This window comes from Otolemur garnettii, unplaced genomic scaffold (genome assembly GCF_000181295.1).
Source record: "Otolemur garnettii isolate 467f Iridium unplaced genomic scaffold, OtoGar3 scaffold00009, whole genome shotgun sequence".
Classification (NCBI taxonomy): domain Eukaryota; kingdom Metazoa; phylum Chordata; class Mammalia; order Primates; family Galagidae; genus Otolemur; species Otolemur garnettii.
The window spans coordinates 19239472-19262772 of NW_003852404.1; the positions used below are offsets into that span (position 1 = coordinate 19239472).

The 23301-nt window shown below is 37.5% G+C and overlaps 1 protein-coding gene across 3 annotated transcripts in view; it reads right to left on the minus strand.

Annotated features, from left to right (window-relative positions):
* USP25 (ubiquitin specific peptidase 25) overlaps positions 1 to 23301 on the minus strand; it is a 148321-nt gene that overhangs the window by 105145 nt on the left and 19875 nt on the right. For 2 of the 3 annotated variants that reach the window (XM_012801589.2, XM_012801587.2), the window contains exons 2-3: positions 10422 to 10499; positions 6001 to 6145 (exon numbers count right to left, since the gene is read on the minus strand). In XM_012801589.2, coding sequence (XP_012657043.1) covers positions 6001 to 6145; positions 10422 to 10499 — 223 coding nt within the window. Of the gene's footprint in view, positions 1 to 1668; positions 1753 to 6000; positions 6146 to 10421; positions 10500 to 23301 lie in introns of all 3 variants that reach the window. The other variant, XM_023509677.1, reaches the window with a different exon arrangement.

The window sequence follows — 23301 nt, forward strand, 5'->3', positions numbered from 1 at the left end:
GCAGATCAATAATGAGCATCCTGCCATTTCCACCTGCATTCACTCAACTTCAAGCAGGCTATGTCCTCACTATTCACTGGAGGAGCAAATATACTCCTCATCTCAGGCCTCGCCCTGCATGCACAGTCCTCAGAGAGCCACAGGGTTGACTCCTGCACTTTGCTCAGGTATGTGCACAAACATGTCCTCATCCAAGAGGCATCCCCGACCACACTACTGAAATACCTGACGCCCAACCCGCATCACACCTCTGCCCCCCTTTGTTCCTTTGCCCAGCTCCACTGCTCATCGGGAACTTACTATCGCCACACACCATCTCTTTCTTGTTTGCTGTCTTTGCCCTCTGTCAACTGAGACCCTGTAGGGTTTTCATAACCTATAAAGTACCCAATACGTGACGACACAATTGACAAATATTTGTTGAATAAAGACTATGCAATAGAAAAATAAATTAGTGAGTCATCTTCATAGCAGCACTAATTAGAAGACTTAAGAATATATCCTTCAATCATCCAAAATTTTTGTGAAGTGTCAGAGAGAGAGCATTATGTTGTCACGTTAAAACCAAGAAGATATTAATGATGTAAACTGCTTCCCATCCCACACTCCGATTCTCCTCTGCCTTCGGTCAGCCTCCATGAGATGTTCCAACTTTTCTAATCTTCTCGCTACTAAATTCAGATTCTCTGAAAAAGCGTTGTATAGAACTCTGTGATAACAGAAATGTACCACAGTCTGCACTGTCCAATGTCACGGCCGCAATGCTGAGCACTTACAGTGCATTTAGCGTACCCAAGAAGCTGGATTTCAGTACTACCTAACTGTAATTGCCACATGTAACTAGCAGCAGGCATCTTGAACACCCCAGCTTTCAATAATCTGTTTTTAATAAGGGCTGCTAAAATTACAAAAGCAGCATTGGTAAGTAGTAAGGAATTCATTAATTCAGTTTTGTCATTAATTATACTGGGTTTTTCAACTTGGACTGTGAGAAAAACTAAAATTAATATTCTATATTTGTCCACAGAATATGAAAAGGCCCCCGGCTATAATTCTTCCCCCAAACTAAAGAAGACTCATAAAGCTACACAAGTCAGTCTGTATACAGTTCATCTCTAATATGTTTGAAGTGCCTAACTGCATCTAAGAAGTTTAAAGTAACTTTCCTGCCGTTAGACATCAGTTTTCAGTTTGAGTTCTGGTAAATCATCAAAACAGTTTTATGTATTAGAAGTTTCTATGGACAAAGATGAAAGTTTCATTGCATTACTTTTTTTTTCTATCTGAAGTTATTTGTTCAGTAAATGTGAGGAATAATAAAAGTATCAGTGTTCAGTTAGTAAAATCCCAAACTAACATAGTGATTTATTCTCTGTAGCAATAGGAGCACTAGAATGGGATAGATTTATCACTTGATCCTTAAACCATTATTGGTCTGGCCAAGCAATATTAACCACAACCAGGATTCTAGGGCAGAACCTCAGGTGGCTTTAGGGAAAAAAACACACTGATTATAAATTTTTGATAAAAACTATAAATTTTTAGAAAAAAATTTTGAGAAAAATTATAAATTTTTCTACCACTTAACACTAATACCACTATGTTACACTAATTTCTCTAAAACTTAAGTCATTATGTGGCATTACTTTCTGTGTTAAAATTACCTACCCAAATCCCTCTTATCTTTTGATCCATATTTTGATTGCTCAATTGTAGCACATCTTGTTCTGGTAGGCATGTACTGTGTTTGTCCTGTTTTAAAAAAGTTCAAAAGAATTTAATGGTCACGAAATAAGGAATATTACCATTAGATTTCAAATTGGGCAAAAGCCTTTTATGGTCATGTCTATGACAGAGTTTGCCAAGACACAAAAACTTGGCAGAATCTCTCCTTTATTAAGTACATCTATGATACTCAACACCTTTCACAGTCTTCTTATCCCGTTTCCATTGGTATTTTTGACTGGCAAACTCCAAAGTAATTTTATTACCAATTTAAGCTGAGACAGGAGACATTCATTTGATAACCGACAAGACCAAATCTGGGCAGGAGAGCCAGGTAATGAAAAAAGTTGCTTAGAGTTTTTGCTAATTATAGTACAAATGACTTCAGCCTTTTCCCAGAACTCAATGGAGTATTAAATTACAGTATGGAATGTTACCAAAGTCATACAAAGAAACCAGGTATACTATTTCTAAATTTCTTATTAGGTAGAGTACACACTTCCTTTGAAATGTTTCTTTTTTTCCCAAAAATGAAAAGTAAAAATAGACTACAAAGGTCTATGGTTGTTCTGCTAACTACTGAAAACGTTAATTATTTATTCAATTTAAGTGATGGTTCAGAAATATAAGTGTTCTTCAAATCAAGTGGCATAATTTACTTTAGCCACTAATAGAGGAAAATTTCCCCACAAGCTCCAAATATAACTTCCAAAGGATATTAGTTTAAAAACTGAATTTTTCTAATCAACAAAAAAAAATTTTAAATGTGCTTTGCTCCTTCTAATAAAAAGACTTAGTTGTAAACTAATATAGTCCAGTTTATATTAGCAAGGAACTACATGTATTTAGTATTAAATAGATTTCTATTTCAAAACAAGTATGTTTTGCCAGCACTGTAATCAATAGATGATACACACTTAAATGTCAGCATGACTCTGTTTATGCTTCAGCCCTGACTGTAAGAGATTTCTTTCAAACTTCAAAAAAGAGGAAAGCAAAAAATGACTAAAAATAAAAATCCCTGCCATATTTGAAAGAACTAAGTTAAACCGTGGTCAACTTTGAACTAACAATCTTTAAAAAGGGTTTTTATATCTACAACAAACCCTTAAAAACTTCCTTACACTGTGATAGTTCTATTATTCTACATTCCTCTAGCTCTTATATAATTTCTTTTGATTGAGCCCTAATTTTGGAAATATATTCACTTGTAATTATTTTCTATCTTTCCTTCACACATGTAAATATCAATTTCTTCCAAGAATTGAAAGTACACAAGACTTCATTTCTCAACAGTAACCTAAAGAGAGAGTATTTTTTAATATACCTGCTGAATGCAAGACATAGCTTCACTTTCTCAGCTTTAGACCATGTACGCAGTGACACTGTATTATGACACAGTGTTAGGTGGTCTAAATTTATTTTTTTTTTATTTCAGATAATATGATGGTATAACAATTAGGTTACAATGTGTGCATCTGTTAGGTAAAGTTTCTGTTGTACTTGTGTCTCCTGCACCCGGGTGGTGTGCCATATACCCTTACACTGTGCCACTCCCCTTACACCAATTCTGCCCCCTTCCCCTCTGCCCCTCCCCCTCCTCCTCCCAACCTGAATTGAGTTTGTCTCTTTTGTGTTGTGCATTAACTCATCTACTGGCTTCATAATGGTATTAAGTACATTGGATACCTGCTTTTTCATTTTTATGATACTTTACTAAGAAATGTGTTTCACTCCATCCAGGTTAATACAAAAGATGTAAAGTCTCCACCTTCTTTTAAGGCTGGATAGTATTCCATGGTATACACACACCATGGTTTATTAGTCCACTCATGGGTTGATGGGCGCTTAGGTTGTTTCTACATCTTGCATGATCTAAATTTAATTGCTGAAATCAGGGTTATTTCCTAAGGCAGCTATACTTCTGAGAAGTTTATAAAAAATGGTACAACTATGTTGAATGGAAAAGCATTATTGCTACTCCATCAGCTGTTTTTTCCCCCAATTTAATGCTGATACTATCATAATACAATTACCACATTAAATTCCTAAAACAGTTTGCTTCTTGACCTCAAACCAACTTTATGGACACTCTATCCATCCCAATTAGCATCCTGAGTAGAAAGACAGCATGGTCTATAGATAAAGGACCACAACAGCAAGCAATTCACTCAAGACAACAGTCAATCAGTTGGTGTGAAATAAGAAACTCCAATTTCCTACCGTTTATTTCAAGTGGAAAATAAAACGACTTAGTAAATATTTTTCAAGGGATACATACACAAAAACACTTTTTAATTATCAGCAAATCAGACACATGCCTTCTGAAATTAGGCAACCTTCTTCCAAGGGCACCTCCTCTAATTTCACTTCATCTTATAGAACATCTTCATAATTCCTTAAACGAGTGTTAACATTTGGCTTAAGTAATATTTTCTACTTCTGCACAGTAATATTTTCTTTTGTTTATAATCTATCTTTTATACACATCATACTATCTCATGTTACAAAGTATACTGTCTATACTAAGAGTTCACAACTATCTATCTAAAATCTTTTTTATCCTTCCAACTAGAACACTGAACTGTGTTCAATCTATCTCTTATTTGCTTCATTTAAACCAGTAGCCTTTAGACCAAAAAAAAAAAATCATCCTTTTCTCTCTTCCTTGTACTGTCATATTCATTACTCCTATATTTATACCACTTCTCTGTTTCCCAACTTCTTGCAACAAGCTTCTCAATCTCATTCCCTTTCATTGGTTTTGAAAGAGCTTTTCTACACGTAACATCAAAAATAATTCAACAGGGTGGTGCCTGTGGCTCAAAGGAAGTAGGGCACCAGCCCCATATGCCGGAGGTGGTGGGTTCAAACCCAGCCCCAGCCAAAAACTACAAAAAAATAATCACAATAATAATTCAACAAACATTTTTGAGCACCAATGATATCCAAGCAAATAATTTCAAAATAACACAATATTCATTAAGACAGAAGTATGCCTTGGATGCTAGTGAAGCACTTGGTCCAATGTATAAAGCAGGGAAAATATTCTCCAGGAAACAACCCCTGAACTGAATCTTCTAAAACCAGAATTAATTAGGCTGGAGTGGGGAAGACCAGAGGGGATTCCAGACAAAAGGAATATCAAGCGTAAAGACACAGAAAATAAGTTAACACTGGGTGAAGAAAACCAAGGCCACTGTGTATTATCATAGTATGAAATGAAAAGATAAGAACAGTGGAAAATGAGGCCAGAGATGTGGATGGGGGCCAAGCCACAGTCTGTCTTAAACTCAGACATAATAAGCAAGTACATGTGCCTTACAGAGACAAAACTTCTCCCATCACCTAGTAACTGTGAGAGACAGAGGTAGTCTAGCGTGGGCTGACCTAGTATCTTGTGGAACCGAAATACCAAGATTACCCTGAAAATCGGAAATCAAAATATTTTGTCAATAAACATTAAATGGTGTTTGATGTCAATCAAAATCCATAAACATCTATGTGACTAGGCTCTGTCTAGCTATGTCCTAATTCTGAGATGGTCTATAGACAAAATCAGAAACTCCTTTCAAATATATGTTAAGAATCAAATTTAGAAAATCCATAACATATAAAAATAATTATATCTTACATAGTACAATTACTAAGCTATAATGAGATATGGAGGTAGCTGAACATGTGTTTTTAAAACTCTGAGTGCTACATGAAGTATTCACATCAAGAAGAAAAACTAGAGTCCCATGTAAAATCTTCCATGTGGATGCATGCGTGTGCAGGCGTCTCCAAAATACTTTTTCCCAGGGGTTTCACTGAGTTTTGTTTTGTTTGGGATGTAAAGAGATTTTGTTCCACGGTACTACACTGTTTCCCCTACTCCTTATTTGGAAGAAGGTAAGAAAGAAGAGGAACTGTGTTAAGTGGTAAGCCTGTCAGTAACCAGAAATAACACTTCAGTTTCAAAAGGAAGACTAGGCTCTAACGACACTTAAAACCCACAAAACAAATGACTGTGCCCGTTTAAGGTTCTAGGAATTTTTCTTTTTATGAATACGAAACCTGTAGCAAAAAACACTGCATGAAATGCTCCATGAAAAGATACGTAACATATTTTCCTTCCAATCTGGAAAAAATATAACAAAGCTGCACTACACTAAAAAAAGCCAAGGTTAACATCATTCTTTATTTGTTCTTTACCTCTGCTCAAGCAAAATTGTGACCAGGAAATTTTTTCAGTAAATTTCTTATTTAAAATATTTAAGAAACAAAACTTACTTGTGTCTGCTTGGCTCCCCACGCTGATGTATCTGTCGTTGCCGGGAAGTGCTGTTTGGTAGTATGTTGTCTCCTCTTGCTGAGGGGTCTTGGCATTCTTCGCAGTAAGAAAAGCCACTGCTAACTCCAGGTTTCCATTACTATCCTTCAAACATCAAGACAGGAACATCGAATGATTTGGAATATGTCTACATACTTTATCAAAGTTAGGCAATTCTCTCCATAATAACTAATAGGGTAGAACCTCCGTAGATGACCATCTCCCTATAGTGACCACGTCCTGAAGTTGATCTAATTTTCATAGACCAGAAGTGCACATGAGCGTATCAGTACAGCTGCCCTCACTCCTCAAATTGACCATCTCCATATGTTGTCCAGTTTCTAACAGTCCCTTGGGTGGTCAACTTATGGAGGTTCTACCATATTTTATAGCAAAAATCACTTCCAGACTTGAAAGTATTTTATTTGTGATTCTAATTTTATAGTGTAAGTTTGTCATATCAAAGTATACTGTATCGACAGTAATACCTTTTTATTAATTAAAATAATATAATATGAAAATTAATTCTCTAAGTTCTTTGTTTTCCACTACTTTCCCATTTGCTTAATAAAAATCAATCACAAATTTTACTTTTAAACAAATAAACTAAAAAATAGTTGTCTGGAATGTGCCATACCAAAGAGTACAAAAAGAATACTTAAAATTGCACTTTTACAAAAAAGGATAATAAAAGATATTCCCTTTAATTTGGCCTTCAGATATACACCCTGGACAAACCTAACAAGCAAAATGTCAAGGACTCATAGGAAGAAAATAGCAAAATGGACTGAAGCTTGATAGTACAGAGAGACATATAGAACTCTAGGCAGAAATACTTAATATTGTCAAGATAATAATTCTAACCCAAATTAAATACTGTAAATGAAATTTGCATAGTTCTCATCAAAAACATACCTGTACAAAATGATTCTAAAGTTTATTTAAAACAAAGCAGATGCTAGAATAACTAAGAAATTTTTTTTATTTTTCCATATACATGTGATTGTTAGGTTTCCACTTTTTGCCTTCACGATATTAAAAAGGCTTAAAAATTTAACAACAATAACAATGTTTAAGATAAGGACTAGAAACAAAAACCTCATAAAGAATGAATGAAGATAAATACATTCAGAAAAGAAATCAGACGATTGCTGCAACAAAGTATTAAAAACTAATAATAATAGTAATGCAAAGAAAGTAACATTTACATTGTCAAATAAGAGTATGTCTATTATAGAATGCTTTGACTCTGAGGTTCAGTATGGAGTCATCAATCAACTTCTCATTATCTTTTTTTCCAAAGTCTCAAAAAATAGACAACTCATATTTATAAATAAAAATAAAAGATAATTTCAAAAATCAGATCATGCCAAATCTTATAGACAATAGAAAAAAAGGAAATACTTCAAAATCATTCTGCTTAATCTGGATACAGTTGATATTAAAACTGGAAAAAAATATATTATTATAAAGGGGAAATTACAAACATAGTTCACTTTTAAAGGAGGATGCAGTATCCTGTATCCTAAACAACATATTAACAAGTTGAAGTAAAAATTAATGTCTAAGTAACGTACTTTAGTCAAAATTGAATCCGATTTATGTGAGAATTAGTCACTATTTTCTTTTTTTCTTATCCTTACTCTCATCCCCTCCCTCCTTCTCTGTCTGCTCTCCCCTTCCCCCATGCCCCACCATGTCATTAAGTGTCATTAATTTTTAAAATGGAAAAATAATGAGAAAAGACTTGCCCAGTCATATCTTTATAGTCTCTATATGGTTGACAGCAAATAAGTAAAATATATAACACTAGCCTATCTTTGTAACAGAAAGCAAGAACCTGGAAAGCTCTGTAGGCCCTAAGAACTTAACACACAGGAATGTAACAAGAGGACAGTGGAGGGTTTGGGAAAGGAAGGACAAGGTACAGACTTAGATTTTTAAAAGGTTCACTCTGGCTACATAGTAAGTGCAGACTAGAGGAGACAAAGGGCAGAAGCAAAAATCCAACATTATTTGCTGTCTTATTAAATGTGTGAAGTGACAGATGTAGGATCAGGATGATTCCAAAATTTTAGGCTCAAATAACTGGGAAGAGTAAGTCCTCCCAAAATCTACCCTTCCTCTAGCAGTTCCAGCAGCCAGTGAGGAGAGAAAATAAGAGCGCAGTCTGAAAAGCTCCACTGCCTTTCAAGCAAGTTACCTGTCACAATCACTCTAAGATTCTCAAATGACTCATCCAAATACGGGTATAACATACGACAGTGTTAGACTAGTACACTAATTACTAAATAAACTGCAGTAACAATATCTAACACTTAATATGCCAAGAAAAATGCTAAGTGTTTTTCATATACTACTTCACATGATAACAAAAACTAAGGCAAGAATTTATACAAATTGAAGGTCATTTACGTTGTAGAGCTAAAAATAAATTCTCAAATTAAAAGTATTAAAATTGGCTCAGTACTTGTAGCACCGTGGTTACAGGACTGGCCACATGCACCGAGGCTGGCGGGTTCGACCTGGCCTGGGCCAGCTAAACACCAATGACAACTGCAACAAAAAAATAGCCAGGCATTGTGACGGGCATCTATAGTCCCAGCTACTTGGGAGGCTGAGGCAAGAGAATCACTTAAGCCCAAGAGTTTGAGGTTGCTATGAGCTGTGACGCCACTGCACTCTACCGAGGGTGACATAGTGAGAGTCTGTTTCAAAAATAAAAAATAAAAGTGTTGAAATTAATTAATGACACTGTATTGCCCAGAATTAGACTCACTGTGCGTACATAACTAGCAAAGTCAACCGTTATGAAATACCTTACAAATTTATAAAGAGCAACAATTAGAGCTAAAGTATACTGTTTTGCCTTAGTTACCGGTAACTGAAACAAAAAATTTACCCCAGCAAGGTGATAGGTTTAGCCTTATACTCAGTGATATACTATGTATAATGGGAAAGGTACTTTCTGAAAATAGACATGGAATGATTTAATCATGCTATTTACCAAAATACAGAAAGGACTAGCCATTTAAATGACATAATCATAAAAATCGAGATGTGACATTTCAGCTGCATCTGTAAATACTTACAATAGCTTCATAAGCCCTTCATTAAGGTACCATTTCAACATTTTCCTGATGGGGAAATTAGGTGAAGCAAAGCTTCAACCAACTGTGGCAACCTGGGGTTAGACTGCTTAGGTTTCTACTCCAGGCTCCTCCACATACCACCTGTGTGATCCTGGGCAAGATACCGTAACCTCTCTGTTTCATCAGAGTTGGGAAATGGGAATGGACTTCTAGAGTTATGAGGATGAGTTAGCCCACGTACAGTATTTAAAACAGTTATTATCATTATGATGATTTTGATTGCAATCATCCCAAAGATAACCTGTTTCTAGAACCAGTAACGAACTTTTGGCTCAGAATTGAGAATTACATAATTAACTCTGTCTCATTAGGCAAGTTCCAAAAGATCAGAGCTGGGTCTATGGTTATGATAGCAAAGTGCTAATTGTTTTTAGCCTCTGGTAGCAATAGACAGATAATCTTAAAATACTGTTCAGTTCCATCTCCTGAAATCTTTCATTCACTTGATCTTCAATGCAAATATCCATGAGATTTAACTCATCTGAGTATCTCTGTGTAGAAATGAGGTTGCACTAAGATATATACAAAATGATGCATTTTGTTTGTTGTGTATACTGAAAACTTCAAAGTTGAATGTTCTTAACTTAAGGTGTAATTAGTTGAATGGAAGCCAATTCACATTTCTCCATTTTGAAAGAAAAAATATAAACTTTTGACCCCCTGGCAATTTTCTACTTTTCCGTTTTTCTCTACATCAGTGGTTCTCAACCTGTGGGTCATGACCAACAAGAACTGTATTAAAGGGCCACGGCATTAGGAAGGTTGAGAACCACTGCTCTACATCTTACTCTAAGCCACTTCCCACTCTCCATTTAAACTCTAAAATCATGATTCTTGAGGAAAATCATCCATCAAAACTAGGATTCACATCCCACCATTTTGCCTAAAAAGCATTTCATATGTAGGGCGGCCCCTGTGGCTCAAAGGAGTAGGGCACCGGCCCCCTATGCTGGAGGTGACAGGTTCAAACCCAGCCCCAGCCCCAAAAACTGCAAAAAAAAAAGCATTTCCTATATAGAGAGAATGTCTGTCAGTTGAAGGCGCTGCAGATGTGACACAGACTGATGAAGGCTAATGGCAGGATGTTAACTGGGGACCTTGCTCTGCAGAAGTCCACTGCTGCAACTCCGCTCCTGCTACACGTCACAACTAAAAACTCAACTTTCAAATAGAGCATGCAGTGAAGCTGACCATACACCACAGGCTGTAAGTCACAAAACAGGCCATACCTTCAGGGCTTGCTGCAGTATCTGGGTGTCATTAATGCCGGTGATTTCTCTCAGCTGATTCAAAAACGTCTGCTGGTGCTAGTAGAAAGGGGAAAAACAAAAACCATTACACTCTAAACTCAAAATACACCCCCCAAAAAGAAAAGAAGTGACCTTTGAGTTAAAAACTGCAGAATACGCTACAATAAAAAAATTGAGCTTGAGAGAGACTAAACAGAGTACAATCTTTTAGAATGAGCCTTATTCCATCTCATTACTTCCAAAAGACAACCTCTTTATGTGATTTGAGGGAGAAGTCTTAACTGAATTTAACACTTTCTGTCCCATTCGTCCGTCCTTTATTTATGCCTCCCAAGAAGAAAATGACTGATTTGCACATTGGCCAAAAAACCCACGAGAACAAAGCCTGGGATGTTTGAGGAGACGTGCTCATGAGAGCCCTTTACTAAGTGGACAACGTCCAGGACATCCTAAGATTTTCAAGGAAGAAAGAGGACTGCTCTGCTCTCCAACGTGACAGTCATAAAGGATTCTAAATTGAACAGACCACTTGCCCCCATTTGCTTCAGCCCTCTTTCTATCCTAATTGTCCACATAAATCAATTCTATTGAAGAGAAAGAAAGGAGGACAGGATTCCATTATCTACCCCCACCCCCAACTTCCCTAAAAAAGAACCAACTTCCTCTTTACACTGTATTTTTTAAAGCAGGTTCCCAAAAACCATAAAATAGCACATGAAATAGAGAAATCACAAAGGATATGACAGGAAAAACCAGTCTAGTCACCAGAATAAAGATCAACTGAAATCTTTTTGCAAATGGGTGACATGTATCTCAGTAATGATTCAGTGGAAACTATTCAATGAATGCTAACACAGAGTGCAAGTTTGCTAAGGCATTTACATAATTTCAAACTCTGTTTACCAATTACAAAAAGAGAAAGAATAACTTCACAGTGAAAGACCTAACAGTCACCCCCTTAACCCAGGGATCAAAGTTAATATTCCCAATGAGACAGAATGGCAGTGTGTGCCTCGTGACACCCTGCAGCCGGCGATTTAGCCCTGGCAAAAATGCATGACCTACATCTAATCCTGAAGAAGCATCAGACAAACCCAAATTGAGAGAAGAGACACTGTGCAAAATAATTGTTCTACTGCTTTCAAAAACAACTACATCATGTAAGATGATTCTGTCAGTCTCCACTTTTAAAGGAGATGAAACAGCCAGGGCGGCCAAATGCTATATAGGAAGCCTGACTGCATCTCACACCAAATATTGCACAAGACAATATTATAGGGACAACTGCAGAAAGGTGAACACAGACTGCTTGGTAATGATACCATGCTAACAGTAAATTCCTGAGTTTGGTAACTGCAGTATGGGAAGAGGATATCTTTTTTTCGTAGAATATAGACCTGGAAATATCCAAGTGATTCAGGAGAATGATGTATGCAACTTACTCTTAAGTGGTTCAGGAAAAAAACGGAGGTATGGAAGTTCTTCGTATTAGTTTCACAACTCTAAATTTGAAATTCTTTCAAACTAAAAAGGTCTTAAATGTTCTGCATTCAGAAGTATTGATGTTACAACTATAAAATGTGCATTTTGAAATAGGCCTGACAATTTAAATATGCATAAAATATATATTCAGGAATCAAAAGGCCTGAACAAATTATATAAAAAGTTTAAGTTAAGGCAGTCCAAGTATCTTTTACAGAAACCATATGTATCAATTAGAAACTATATTCAGCTGCATGGAACAGACTCCCACCTAAATAGCAGTGAAACATTCTGGAGTCTTTTCCTTTCCCCCCTAATTTAAGAAGACTGGCAGTGGGCAGACCGGGCAAGTATACCCGGCAGGATTTCCTTATGTGGGACTTTCATTCGATCTGTCACTCCACGGTCTCCTCCTCCAGCATCCTGTCCATGTTCTGGGTAGGATAAAAGGAAGAACAAAGGAGGCTGGGAAATGAATTTTAAAGATAGGCAAAGCTGCCACGAAAATGAAATCAGGTTCTAGTAGTAAAGAAAAGAAAAAGAGAAAAAGGACAAGAATATTTACTGGATACGCACTGGCAGCGTCTGCCATGCCATCAAAAAACTGTCATTTTCATGAAAACCTTACGAAAAAGCTGAGATAACCAAGACCAACTAACAATACAATGCTTAATAAAGTACATAAACAAAATCGCAAAAAAAAAAAAAACCCAAGTGTCAAAATAGTTGAATAAAAGAAATAAAGGGCCAAATTTATAGGGCTGAAGTCTTTAATCCTATCAACCTCTATATTTTGATTTAGAAAATTACCAATAACTAGGAATGGAATCACGGCTAAGTTATGCAATATTCAATATTATGAAGTAAAGATAAAAACTGTATAGAAATCCTCTTTGTCTAATACAATGTCTTCATTTAGTTAACATAAAAATACTTCAAAATATTTACAAGCCCATTTGTAATCTCACTGCCACCAGCACTCCAAACTCCATTCTGTATATATAGTGTTATTTTCCTTAACTTCACATTATTCAATCCTGGATCAGGGAAAGATTACTGACTACTACAAGGAAATAAGTCGTTTGTATAAATATTTATGGCTACAACTTAAAATGCTGGAAAAATAGAAACAATGTAAATGTCCTTCCACTAAGGAAGTGGTTCTCGAACCAAAGGACATGAGCATGACCCAAGGAGTTTGTCAGCAACAAAGATGCCGGGCCCAGCCCTCAGAGATTAGGATTCCAGGGGCGTCTAGGTTACAGCCCAGAGATCTGCATTTTTAATAAACCCCTCAAGTGATTTTGATGCAGATGGACCTAGAACAGAAGTTCTCAAACTTTTTAAACAAGGGGCCAGTTCACTGTCCTTCAGACCGTTGGAGGGCTGGACTGTGGGCCCCAGGATAAGTTGGCTGCTAAGCAGGACAAGCAGCGGTGGCAAAAATACCCCGTGGGCCGGATAAATGTCCTAGGCAGGCCACATATGGCCCCCGGGCCGTAGTTTGAGGATGTCTGACCTAGAAGAAGAGTTTGAGTTAAGCATACAATTGTAATATTTTTAAATGATGACTATATAATCTATGCAGAAGTTAACTCTGTATCATATAAAGCTACATCGTATATGGAATATTTGATATATATGTAATATAAACATACATTATGTATAATACAAACAAACATATTTTAATAACTACAAGGTGAAATGCAGACAAGGATGTAGAGCCCAGAAAAGATTACACTGTCTGTGCCAGCCTCCCAATTCCCCTCTTCCCGTACCCACACCCTTGGCCACTTTATACTTCCTGTCACAGGAGACACAGTATATTTCCCTGTGGCACTGAGGATGGGCTTTGACCAATGGCACACTTGCAAGCAGCATAAAATGCACTTGCATGGCTGGGCTTGCCCTGTTGAACTGCAAATTCCTCAGGAACATGGACTAGGTAGCCCACTTGCCTGGGACGAATGTGGGAGAAGTGTGACCATAGCCTGCCTGCAAATCATTGCCCATGGTGACAATACTTCAGTGAGCCACTGGTTTTGAGGTCTTTTGTTACGGTAATAATTTATAGATAGAGAGCTTCATAAGAATACTAAGTACTTTAATGGAGAGAAGCAAAGTCTTTGAAATTACCTTATGGCTTTTTGCTGTTTGGTTTATCCTTTGTTATAAAGTCAACTAAATATCCTAGAAAAAAGAATCCAGGAGTATCACCAGCATGGTTCATAAATTTTTTAAATTTCATAGATGTGAAATTTCATAAATTTTATAGATACAAAATTTCATAAATTTTATAGATATAAAACTTCTTAAATTTTATAGATGTAAAATTCCATAAATTTTATAAATTTTTTACTGAAAATGAAACAATGAAGAGAAAAGATTTGAGGATAGGGAAGAAAGCTGAGTGGAAAAGAAAATAAAGGTGAAAGAATTTTGTTGAAAGAATAAAGGTGAAAGAAGTTAGCAAGAAATGGAAAAGAAACCAAGAGGGAAGCAGTAAGAGGAATTCTAAGTTTAAGGCAGAGAAGTCACCTCGTTTGTAAAGTTTTCCCCTTTGTCACTGGCAACCTCCAGTCGGGCTCTTTCTCTTTGAAAACCTGCACCTTCGTCTCCTAAAATTACTTTCCAGTAAAAAAAGATCCCAGGCTGCCTTTCAAGGTGTATACCTACTTGCCTACCGAACTTATGGTGTGTGATACACTCAGATCCTCAATTAGTAGTGTCCAGTTTACCGTTCTCTCCTTCTTGGCTAGCAATTTCAGATCCAAAGTTAATCCAATTCAATCCAACCCTCTCCGGTATCCAGAGCTCCTTTTCTGAGCCCCAGGCTTTGTGTGAATTTTCTATCCACTAAGTACAGGGAGTTCGCCCTACACCACAGCTGTATCAAGACCAAGATACTTTGTCCAAAGAGATTCGGTCGCTTGCAAACACCACAAGATCAATAAATAAGCAAAGAAGCCAAGATTACATAAGCAGGCCTCAGTGCTATTTATACTCACAGTGACATCCTTAACCGTCTTCTATGTGCAAAACACAGTGCTATACACTTGAGGGATAAAGAGGCATTGGCAATTTCAATAAAATTAAGAGGCAGAGGATTTTACAGAAATCCTTTCCCTCCTCAGTTGACCCTACCTAACACTGGGTCATTTCACGATGTAAGGGTACATTTCAAAACAACTAAGAGTATATCATAAATGTCTTACCACTAAAATAAGTGAGGTTTGATTTAAACATTCCACACTGTATATCAAATCGTGATATTGTACCCCATAAATGTATACGATTATGATTGTATAAAATTAAGTTTAAATAAATAAATTTCTATTTAAGGAAAAAAAGTCTATTTCAATAAAAACAACAGTATACTTAAGATCAGTATAAGCTTTTGAGGATGTAAAAAAAGGAAATCACTGGCCTAGATCAAGGAAAGAAGGTATCAGCACATATTATGCTCTTGCTGTATGACAACGCTGAGGCTCAGAAAACAACACACCAAAGTATGGCATTTTGGTTTGCTGATTGCTTTTTGTGTGTGTGTGTTTTCTTGAGGCACAGTCTGAATATGTCACCCTCACTAGAATGCCACGGCATCACAACCAGAGAAACCTGGAAACCATTTCAACCAGAGAAACCTCAAACTCTTGGGTTTAAGCAGTTCCCTTGCTTCAGCCTCCCAAGTAGCTTTGACTATAGGAGCCTGCCACACAACTGGCTATTTTTTTCTTGTAGCTGTCACTGTTATTCTGGCAGGTTCCAACCCGCCAGCCCAGGTCTATATGGCCAGCACCCTAGCCACTGAGCTACAGGCGCTGAGCCGGTTTGCTGATTGCTTTGAACAGATAAGATGGAAAAGACCCAGAAATAAGCCCCAGGACCAAGTTCTCTCTCTGCCATTTCCTGATTCCCCCCTTTCCCTTAGGAAGCATAGGGAGGGGGGGCTCTCTCTGAAGTTTTCTTAACTGACTGAGAGAACTTTATCCAGAAGAAGTTAAATTGTCTTAGATCTCTTCCCTGGAATCTACGTTAACAAGAGAATATTAATTCCTATCCCAGGAGAGGAAACTAAATGCCATCGTGCCCAAGAGACCATGCCCAGACGGAACGTTCACCTATTACTACAACCATTCTCCTAGAGGCTGTTCACCAAGAAACCATCTGGATAAGACAGCCTTCGTCTGCAGTGCACTCCTGCCCCTCACCTTCCCAAAACTTTGTCCCCATGTCCCCCAGAGTCCAGAGGAACTTCGTCCCAGGCTATTATCTACAATTTGGGCCTACTCACCTTCCTCTAAAAAAATCACTTATTCTTCCTCTAAACCTTCCTCTAAATCATTCGGTGTGGGTCTCATGCATGCTTGCATGTCAATAAATTTAATGCGTTTTCTATTTTTAATCTATTTTTTCTGTCAGTTTTTTTCAGAAGCTCAATTAATTGAACCTTCAGGAGAAGTTTAACCTTCCCTCTACCAGAGCATTTTAAATGCTTCCAGTATATGCCATCATTTATTACATATACACACATGCACACATATCCTCTAGGAAGTTACTCTTCTTTTGTAGCTAATACAGACTTTAAGAGATAAGTAAGCGATGGGAATAAAAACAGGTCTTTCAAAGTCCATAGCCCATGTCCTATATTTTCTCAATTTTCTATCTGACAATGGAGATTAAAGATTCGGTAAAAAATGAAAAGTCAGTGCAAAAATCCACTACTATGTTGTCATAAAATACTTAGATAATGGTAAAAAAAAAAAAAAAGAAAGAAAAAAAAACTGAAGCATTACTTAACTGCAAGGAAGAAAAATTTCTGTGTCAAGAGGTGAATGACTCATAAGTCATTGACTCCTTCTAACCGAATATCTAAATATAAATGCAACCTAGGAAAGAAAGTCAAAGGTTTCCATCCTTGCGGGTGGGGGAAGCAAACTGCAGAATAACGTCTAAAAAAAGCTTTCAAATTTTCTAAGAACAGAGAAAAAAAAAGCTTGATAGAAAACTCCACAGCATTCTCGAACTTCAGAATCCTGCGCAGGGAAGAACTGAGGGGCACGAACTGGGGGGCACGTCCAAGTTGCCCGTCAGGGAGAGCCAGATCATTCCACTGCCTTGGAAGTGAGTAATAGCCATACCCCTCTGTCTGCAAACACCTGGTAACACTGAACTGCTTTACTTCATGCTCTTACTGTAAGGAGAAACCCCCTAATTCGCTTACAGAATTTCAAATACACAACATGTCTTTCATGTTTATAAACCAAACCTGCCTCCAGCCAGCTATGCAGGAAAAAAGGAGGAGGAAGCCTTAATCTCCTGACTTCTTGTTGTTGTTAATCTGTGATGTTGACCTTCCATTTCACATCAAACATAACATTCCATGACCTCTGGGGAATTTTCCCATAGCGTAATCCTCCTCTTGGCTTTAAGGGCCCTCTGCATGCCAGGGTCTCTATCTCCATCTCCCTCTCTAGCCTTACCTTGCACTGCTTTCCCCATCTTCCAACTTTCTCTTTCATTCAGGGCCTACAAAAGACCATTTTCCTCCCTAATACAAAAGCGGCTGCATTCAGATACCTTCGGTTAGATATTCTCGGGGCCCTTACCATAGGTTACAATGAAAGGCACTATGGTTAATCACCAGATGGTGAGTCCCAAGGCAAGAACCAGGTCTCTCACCACTGTACAACTGGTACCTAGGACGATGCCAGGCTCATGTTAGGCACACAAACAAAAATGACTGAATAAATGAACGCGGTATAGTATGCAGAGGTAAACAAGAAAAAGATCCTAACACTTGAGCTCTTCCTAGGAAAAAAGCACTAATTACTGAAGATAGAAAACACTGGAGCTCAGGACACAGTACCCCAAAATATAACCACCAGAGATCAGATTTATGCCACCCCAAATATATTTCTTTGGCATATTTTGAAACATTATTCTGAGAAACTAGACACAGGAGCAACCCTCAAAAACTGTCCTTTTATTAAAAAAAAAAAAAAGTAAAGGGCAGCACCTGTGGCTCAAAGGAGTAGGGCCCTGGCCCCATATGCCGGAGGTGGTGGGTTCAAACCCAGCCCCAGCCAAAAACTGGAAAAATAATAATAATAATAAAATAAAAAGTACAACTACAAGGGAAATTTACATTAGTAAATGTATCTGCATCACCCAGAGGGCTGCTCTAGACCTTGAGAAACTTTTTACCAGGATAACAAGGAGACATCATTTATTCACCAAATATTTCCTCCCAGTAACCTGCCATAACTTGTGTTACCACCACCCTAGAAGCCACAAACCCCTATTCTTTTTGTAGCTTCAGGATACTAAATAATCTGACCCTTGTGGAAATATATTTTGCGAGACTACCATCAGTCAAAACAAAATTAACCATTTTTTTTCCTGTTAACCTGTGTTATGTCAATGTAATTTGGAGCCCAGCCAAAGAACTTTAGTTCTTAAGGGTAAAAGAAGGCCACTTTTTTCTTCCCCTACAGGAACAAAAAGCATACATAAATCAGGCCAACTAACAAGGAAACTTTCAAATTCTTCTAGATTCAAGAAGCGTACATAAGTCAGGCCCCCTTACTTGTTGCACTTTCCACCTAGAATTGCATAGCAGGCTGCATTTCCTAGCACTTGATCTGTCTCCCTTACCGGATGATTTGTGTAGAATACAGTACTGCTACAATTTCCTACTGCAAACAATCCGTATGGCAGTCTTCTGCATGGCTCAGGTATGCTATATTTGCTACCGCCACAGAATGAAGAAATATTTCAGGGTTAACACCACATTACCATTAAGATAAATTATTCATATGCTCCACAGGCACATAAATCTAAAGGTATATGTTTTTATACCTTACTGTCTTCACTAAGGCTTAAAAATGCCAAGAATGCTGAACTTGAAAAATCGCTTCGTTTTTACAGAATCCCAGAACTACAGACAATACCAAGCATTCATGTAATCCAGGAAAAAAAAAAAAAAGGCAAAGAAAATAAATGAGATATTTTATGAGAAACAGCTAGCAAACAGCAGTGAATATAGTTATGCTAAACAAATATGGATTCCCATCCTCCCTCCCCTCAGAGTTCTTCTCCTTGCCTGTTACCCGGCCTTCCAGCACCATCTGCGGCACATCCTCATTCCTTAGAGAACTTTCCAACCCTACTCACTGGCAGGTAAAAGAAATGCAACCAAAATACCAAGTCTAAACGTAATTCTCCCCCAAAATGGCATTGCACAGCACTATGAGCTAAGTTCATACAGAGTTATATACATAGCAGGGAGTAGGGGAAAATAAAAACTTAGTGCCAAAAAACATGGTTTCTATGGAAACAAGCATTTTTAGTTTCAAAATCCCAACGTGCACAATCCTCTGGAACACAGTCCACTCCTCAATTAGAGTGTCTATATTCTGGAAAACATGTAGGTAAACAAAACTTTTATGAATCAAATCGTATCCTTGAATTACCATATCTGCAGTTTAAATGAAATAGTATGAATTTTGACTTATTTTTATTGCTAATAATCAGATTTCCAATTAAATCTTTATGTATCTCCAGTTTCTATACTTAAATATGCTTAATTAACTTATAATCAGAAAACAAACTCCCCATTTACTAATACAACAAAATAGATATACTCTAAATAGAACCTTGAAGCCAGAACACTTTGTAATTCTCAGCAGTTATTTGTATCACAAATAATTCCTTAAAGCAAATACAGTTTTCAGTCATTCTAATTACTTATATAATATACCCTATGGTATATGAGAAACTCCATTTATCTAGATATAATTAAGAAAGTATATTTTTACATCACTTTCTTTCCCAGCCCCATAAAATTGTTATCGGCAGCAATGTCCCAACCTGAAGCCCCTCAGCAACTTCTCTCCAATCCCGGAGATTCTGATCGCAATCTCTCCGAAGGAATCAAATCTGAGAGTCCTTTGGCTTCAGGAGGCCCTCTCCCAAATTTATCCCTTCCTTTATTCCAAATTTTTATCCCTTGTTTTATTCTTCTCTTTACCCCCCCCTAACTGACTGGGTCCTTGGACCCTAACTGATACAACTTCCTTAAAAGGAATGTTTGCATTCTAACAATATATTAATAATATAATTTTGCATGTTTTACAGAAAACTCAAAAATAAATTACAAGGAAAAAAGGTAAGCACATGTACACTGAGTTCCATCCTAGAATTACTATTTACTGAGCACTTGTTAAAAGCGTGGAAGGCACTGCAGGGTTTTTTTTTCCTTTTATTAAGTCATATACACATAGATCATGCATACATTTATGCTTTTGTGGGGTATAGGGTATTGATTTTTTATACAATTTGGAATGCTTACATCAGACTAATTAATACAGCTTTCACCTCATTTACTTATTATGTTAAGACATTTATGTTCTATACCTGATAAATTTGACCTGTACCCTTGCTATATGCTCCGTAGGTGTGGTCCCACCGTTTACCCTCCCTCTATCAAACCTCCCCCCTCCCCTCCCATCCTCCTCCACTTCTCTCCTTTATCCTGGGCTACAGGCACTGCAGATTTTAAGGCATAACTGATTAAATCATGGGGCACTGGTAACAACTCAGTCCGCAGCCCCTTTCGACTTCCTCGAGGTTGTGGTCTGGTTGAAAGTTCCCACCTTCTACCACAATAGTTAGTTTTTCTGGTGATCATCATCTAGACAGAAGCTATCTAGCCTTCTCTCTCCCAAGTGCCCCAACCAGAGTCATCTGAATAGCATGCAAATAACAGTAAATTCCAAGGATTTTAGAGGCTCTGTGCCTGGGAACCAGGGGAAAACACCAACTATTTTCTTTTCATTATTATACGACAGCCAGCCACGTAAAACTACTTACAGGTAACAGAAGACACCAAACCCTTTCATGTTTCTCTGCCCCTGTGCTCAGTCTTCCCTTGGCTTCACTGAACACCTTCAAAGCGCCTACGTAGGTTCAACAGCTCATTTCAACCATCATCAACTTTAGGAGGAGACCTTTCTCATTCTTCCTAGATCCTCTTAGTCTTAGCTATAATTACTTTAACTTTCAGATTATATGTGCATTTCTGGCTCAAACTATCTCTTATGTGTTACTTATTTCTCAATCTGCTTAAAATAAAGAAAGAAAAAAATAAGAGGACAGACATGATACTGAGTGATGCTGGACATCTAAGCAGAAATGTACTCAGGCAACCGAAAGCTTGACCCGGAGTTTATGGGAGGATGTAACATTAAACTTACTTTGAATACACAAACTTGCTAATAATGAAAATATATCACTGGGAAAACACACAGTCTCTCAATGATAAACCTGAAGAAAGCAGAAAATCAAAGACTAAAACCTTAGATTGGAAAATTCTCACAGTTAAAAAGCAGAAAAACAGTACACTATGCGAGCAGCCAAATTTTACCCTGGTGACAGCGCCATATACAGTGTAAATACACTGGAACCTTCCTAGTCGACCACCTCCCTACATTGACCACCTCCTGAAGATGTATTTTTCATAGACCAGACATGTATGTTTCAGTCCAGTAGGTTTAGTACCGACTCTACAGAGTTGACCACTGCTTATGTTGATTAGTTTGGTACAGAGCCTTGGGTGCTTACAGAGGTCCTACTGCATGTGTATTTAAGGTTCAAAAGCAAAAGTGAATAAGTTTACAAAATTCTTGCCTGATAGCCAGGCCTGCTTGCTACTGTTTTCCCATCTAATAATTCTCACCTCATTTGTGTTTGTAATAAGCTTTCAAATACTGAAAATTTTGGCAACCCAAACTTGAAAAGGTTTAAAGCCTTCATCATAACAAAGTTTAACAACCTAGGGTGGTGGAAAGAGCTAATAATTACAATTATTACTGCAGCCTCACAATACTGTTCCACTGCGTCTGCAAAAGCAGTTATCACGCTGCACTTCACAGCAGTGTCTCACTCTCCTGATTGCCCAAACACTCATACATGTTCACACAGCAAAGGACCAACAAGTTCTAATAAATATTTATTAGGCACTTACTTAAAAATAAGCTATAATTGTCACCTCTTATTCACTGCAAGTGTATTCCACTCTATACTGCCATCACACAACCTGCTTGGTTCAAGATTCTGCTTGAAAGACATTGCAGAATCTATGATAAATGAGCAAGAGTGTATCTAAATCTAATCCACTATCGAAACTTGGGGGCATGTCTTGTGAAGGGTTTACAACAAAAGGTAGTGAGTACCAAAGGCAGTAGGAGGCTGAAGCAGGAGGATCACTGAGCCCAGGAGTTTGAGGCTCAGTGCACTATGATTATGTCAGTGAACAGCCACTGCACAACACGGAGAGACTCCATCTCTTAAAAGGAAAAAAGAAGGCCAAGAATATCACTATACAATAATGGTTATCAACTGAGCAGCAGGGTAACAGACACAGTAACACTGAATGATAGATGACAATGAATTAAAATTTACTCCCTAAAGCTTCATAACATACTACAAGAATAGCCTGAAACACATAATTTCTTTAGTTGAAGCTGCAAGTGTCAAATCAGTTTCTGCAAAACAGTATCATGTGTGAAATTCAGTTAATCTTGTTTTTCTGAATTTTCCTGGTTTTGCTCTTTGGGTTACATGTAAGTTATTGGTTGGTTTTAGTATCAGTACATAAGAGCCATAAACAAAATGTAATCTCTGCCTAGTTTAAGCAAATTTCAATAAATCTAGAATAAAATATTTTTTCAAAGGACGGAGTTCCTGATACCTGTTTTCCTTTGAAATGGTCCCAAATCAAAGATTAAAAAATATATACTGTTATCAGGGGGAGTACTAACGGAGAAAGGAGATGTTTTATAAAGTTGCAGGTTCTTCAGAAAGCAAAATGCATTTGGATACCTCCTCAATATGCAAATAGTGAACCCAAGTGAAGGAAGACTCAGTGCCAGCGGCAAACAAAGAAGATTAGAGGGCGAAAAATAAGAATACGACCGAATTAAAACTAAGAATTTGCACCCATGAAAAGACATCATAAACAGAAAAAACAAATCCTAAAAATAGAAAAAGATATTTGAAAACATACTGTAGCCTCATGTTACCCATGGTTTCAGCATCCAAGCTTTCAGTTCCCTATAATCAACCAGTGTCCAAAAATATTAAATGGAAAATGTCAAAATGAACAATTTAAGCTTTAACTTGTCCACTATTCTGAACATCATGATGTAATCCCACTCTGTCCTGCCTGGGACGTGTGTTAAACCCATCCACGCTGCACACGTACGCACCACCTGCCTGCACCCTGGGACGTGTGTCACCCCCTTCCACACTGCACAGGTACACACCACCTGCTTGTACCCTGGGACGTATGTCATCCCCCTTCCACACTGCACAC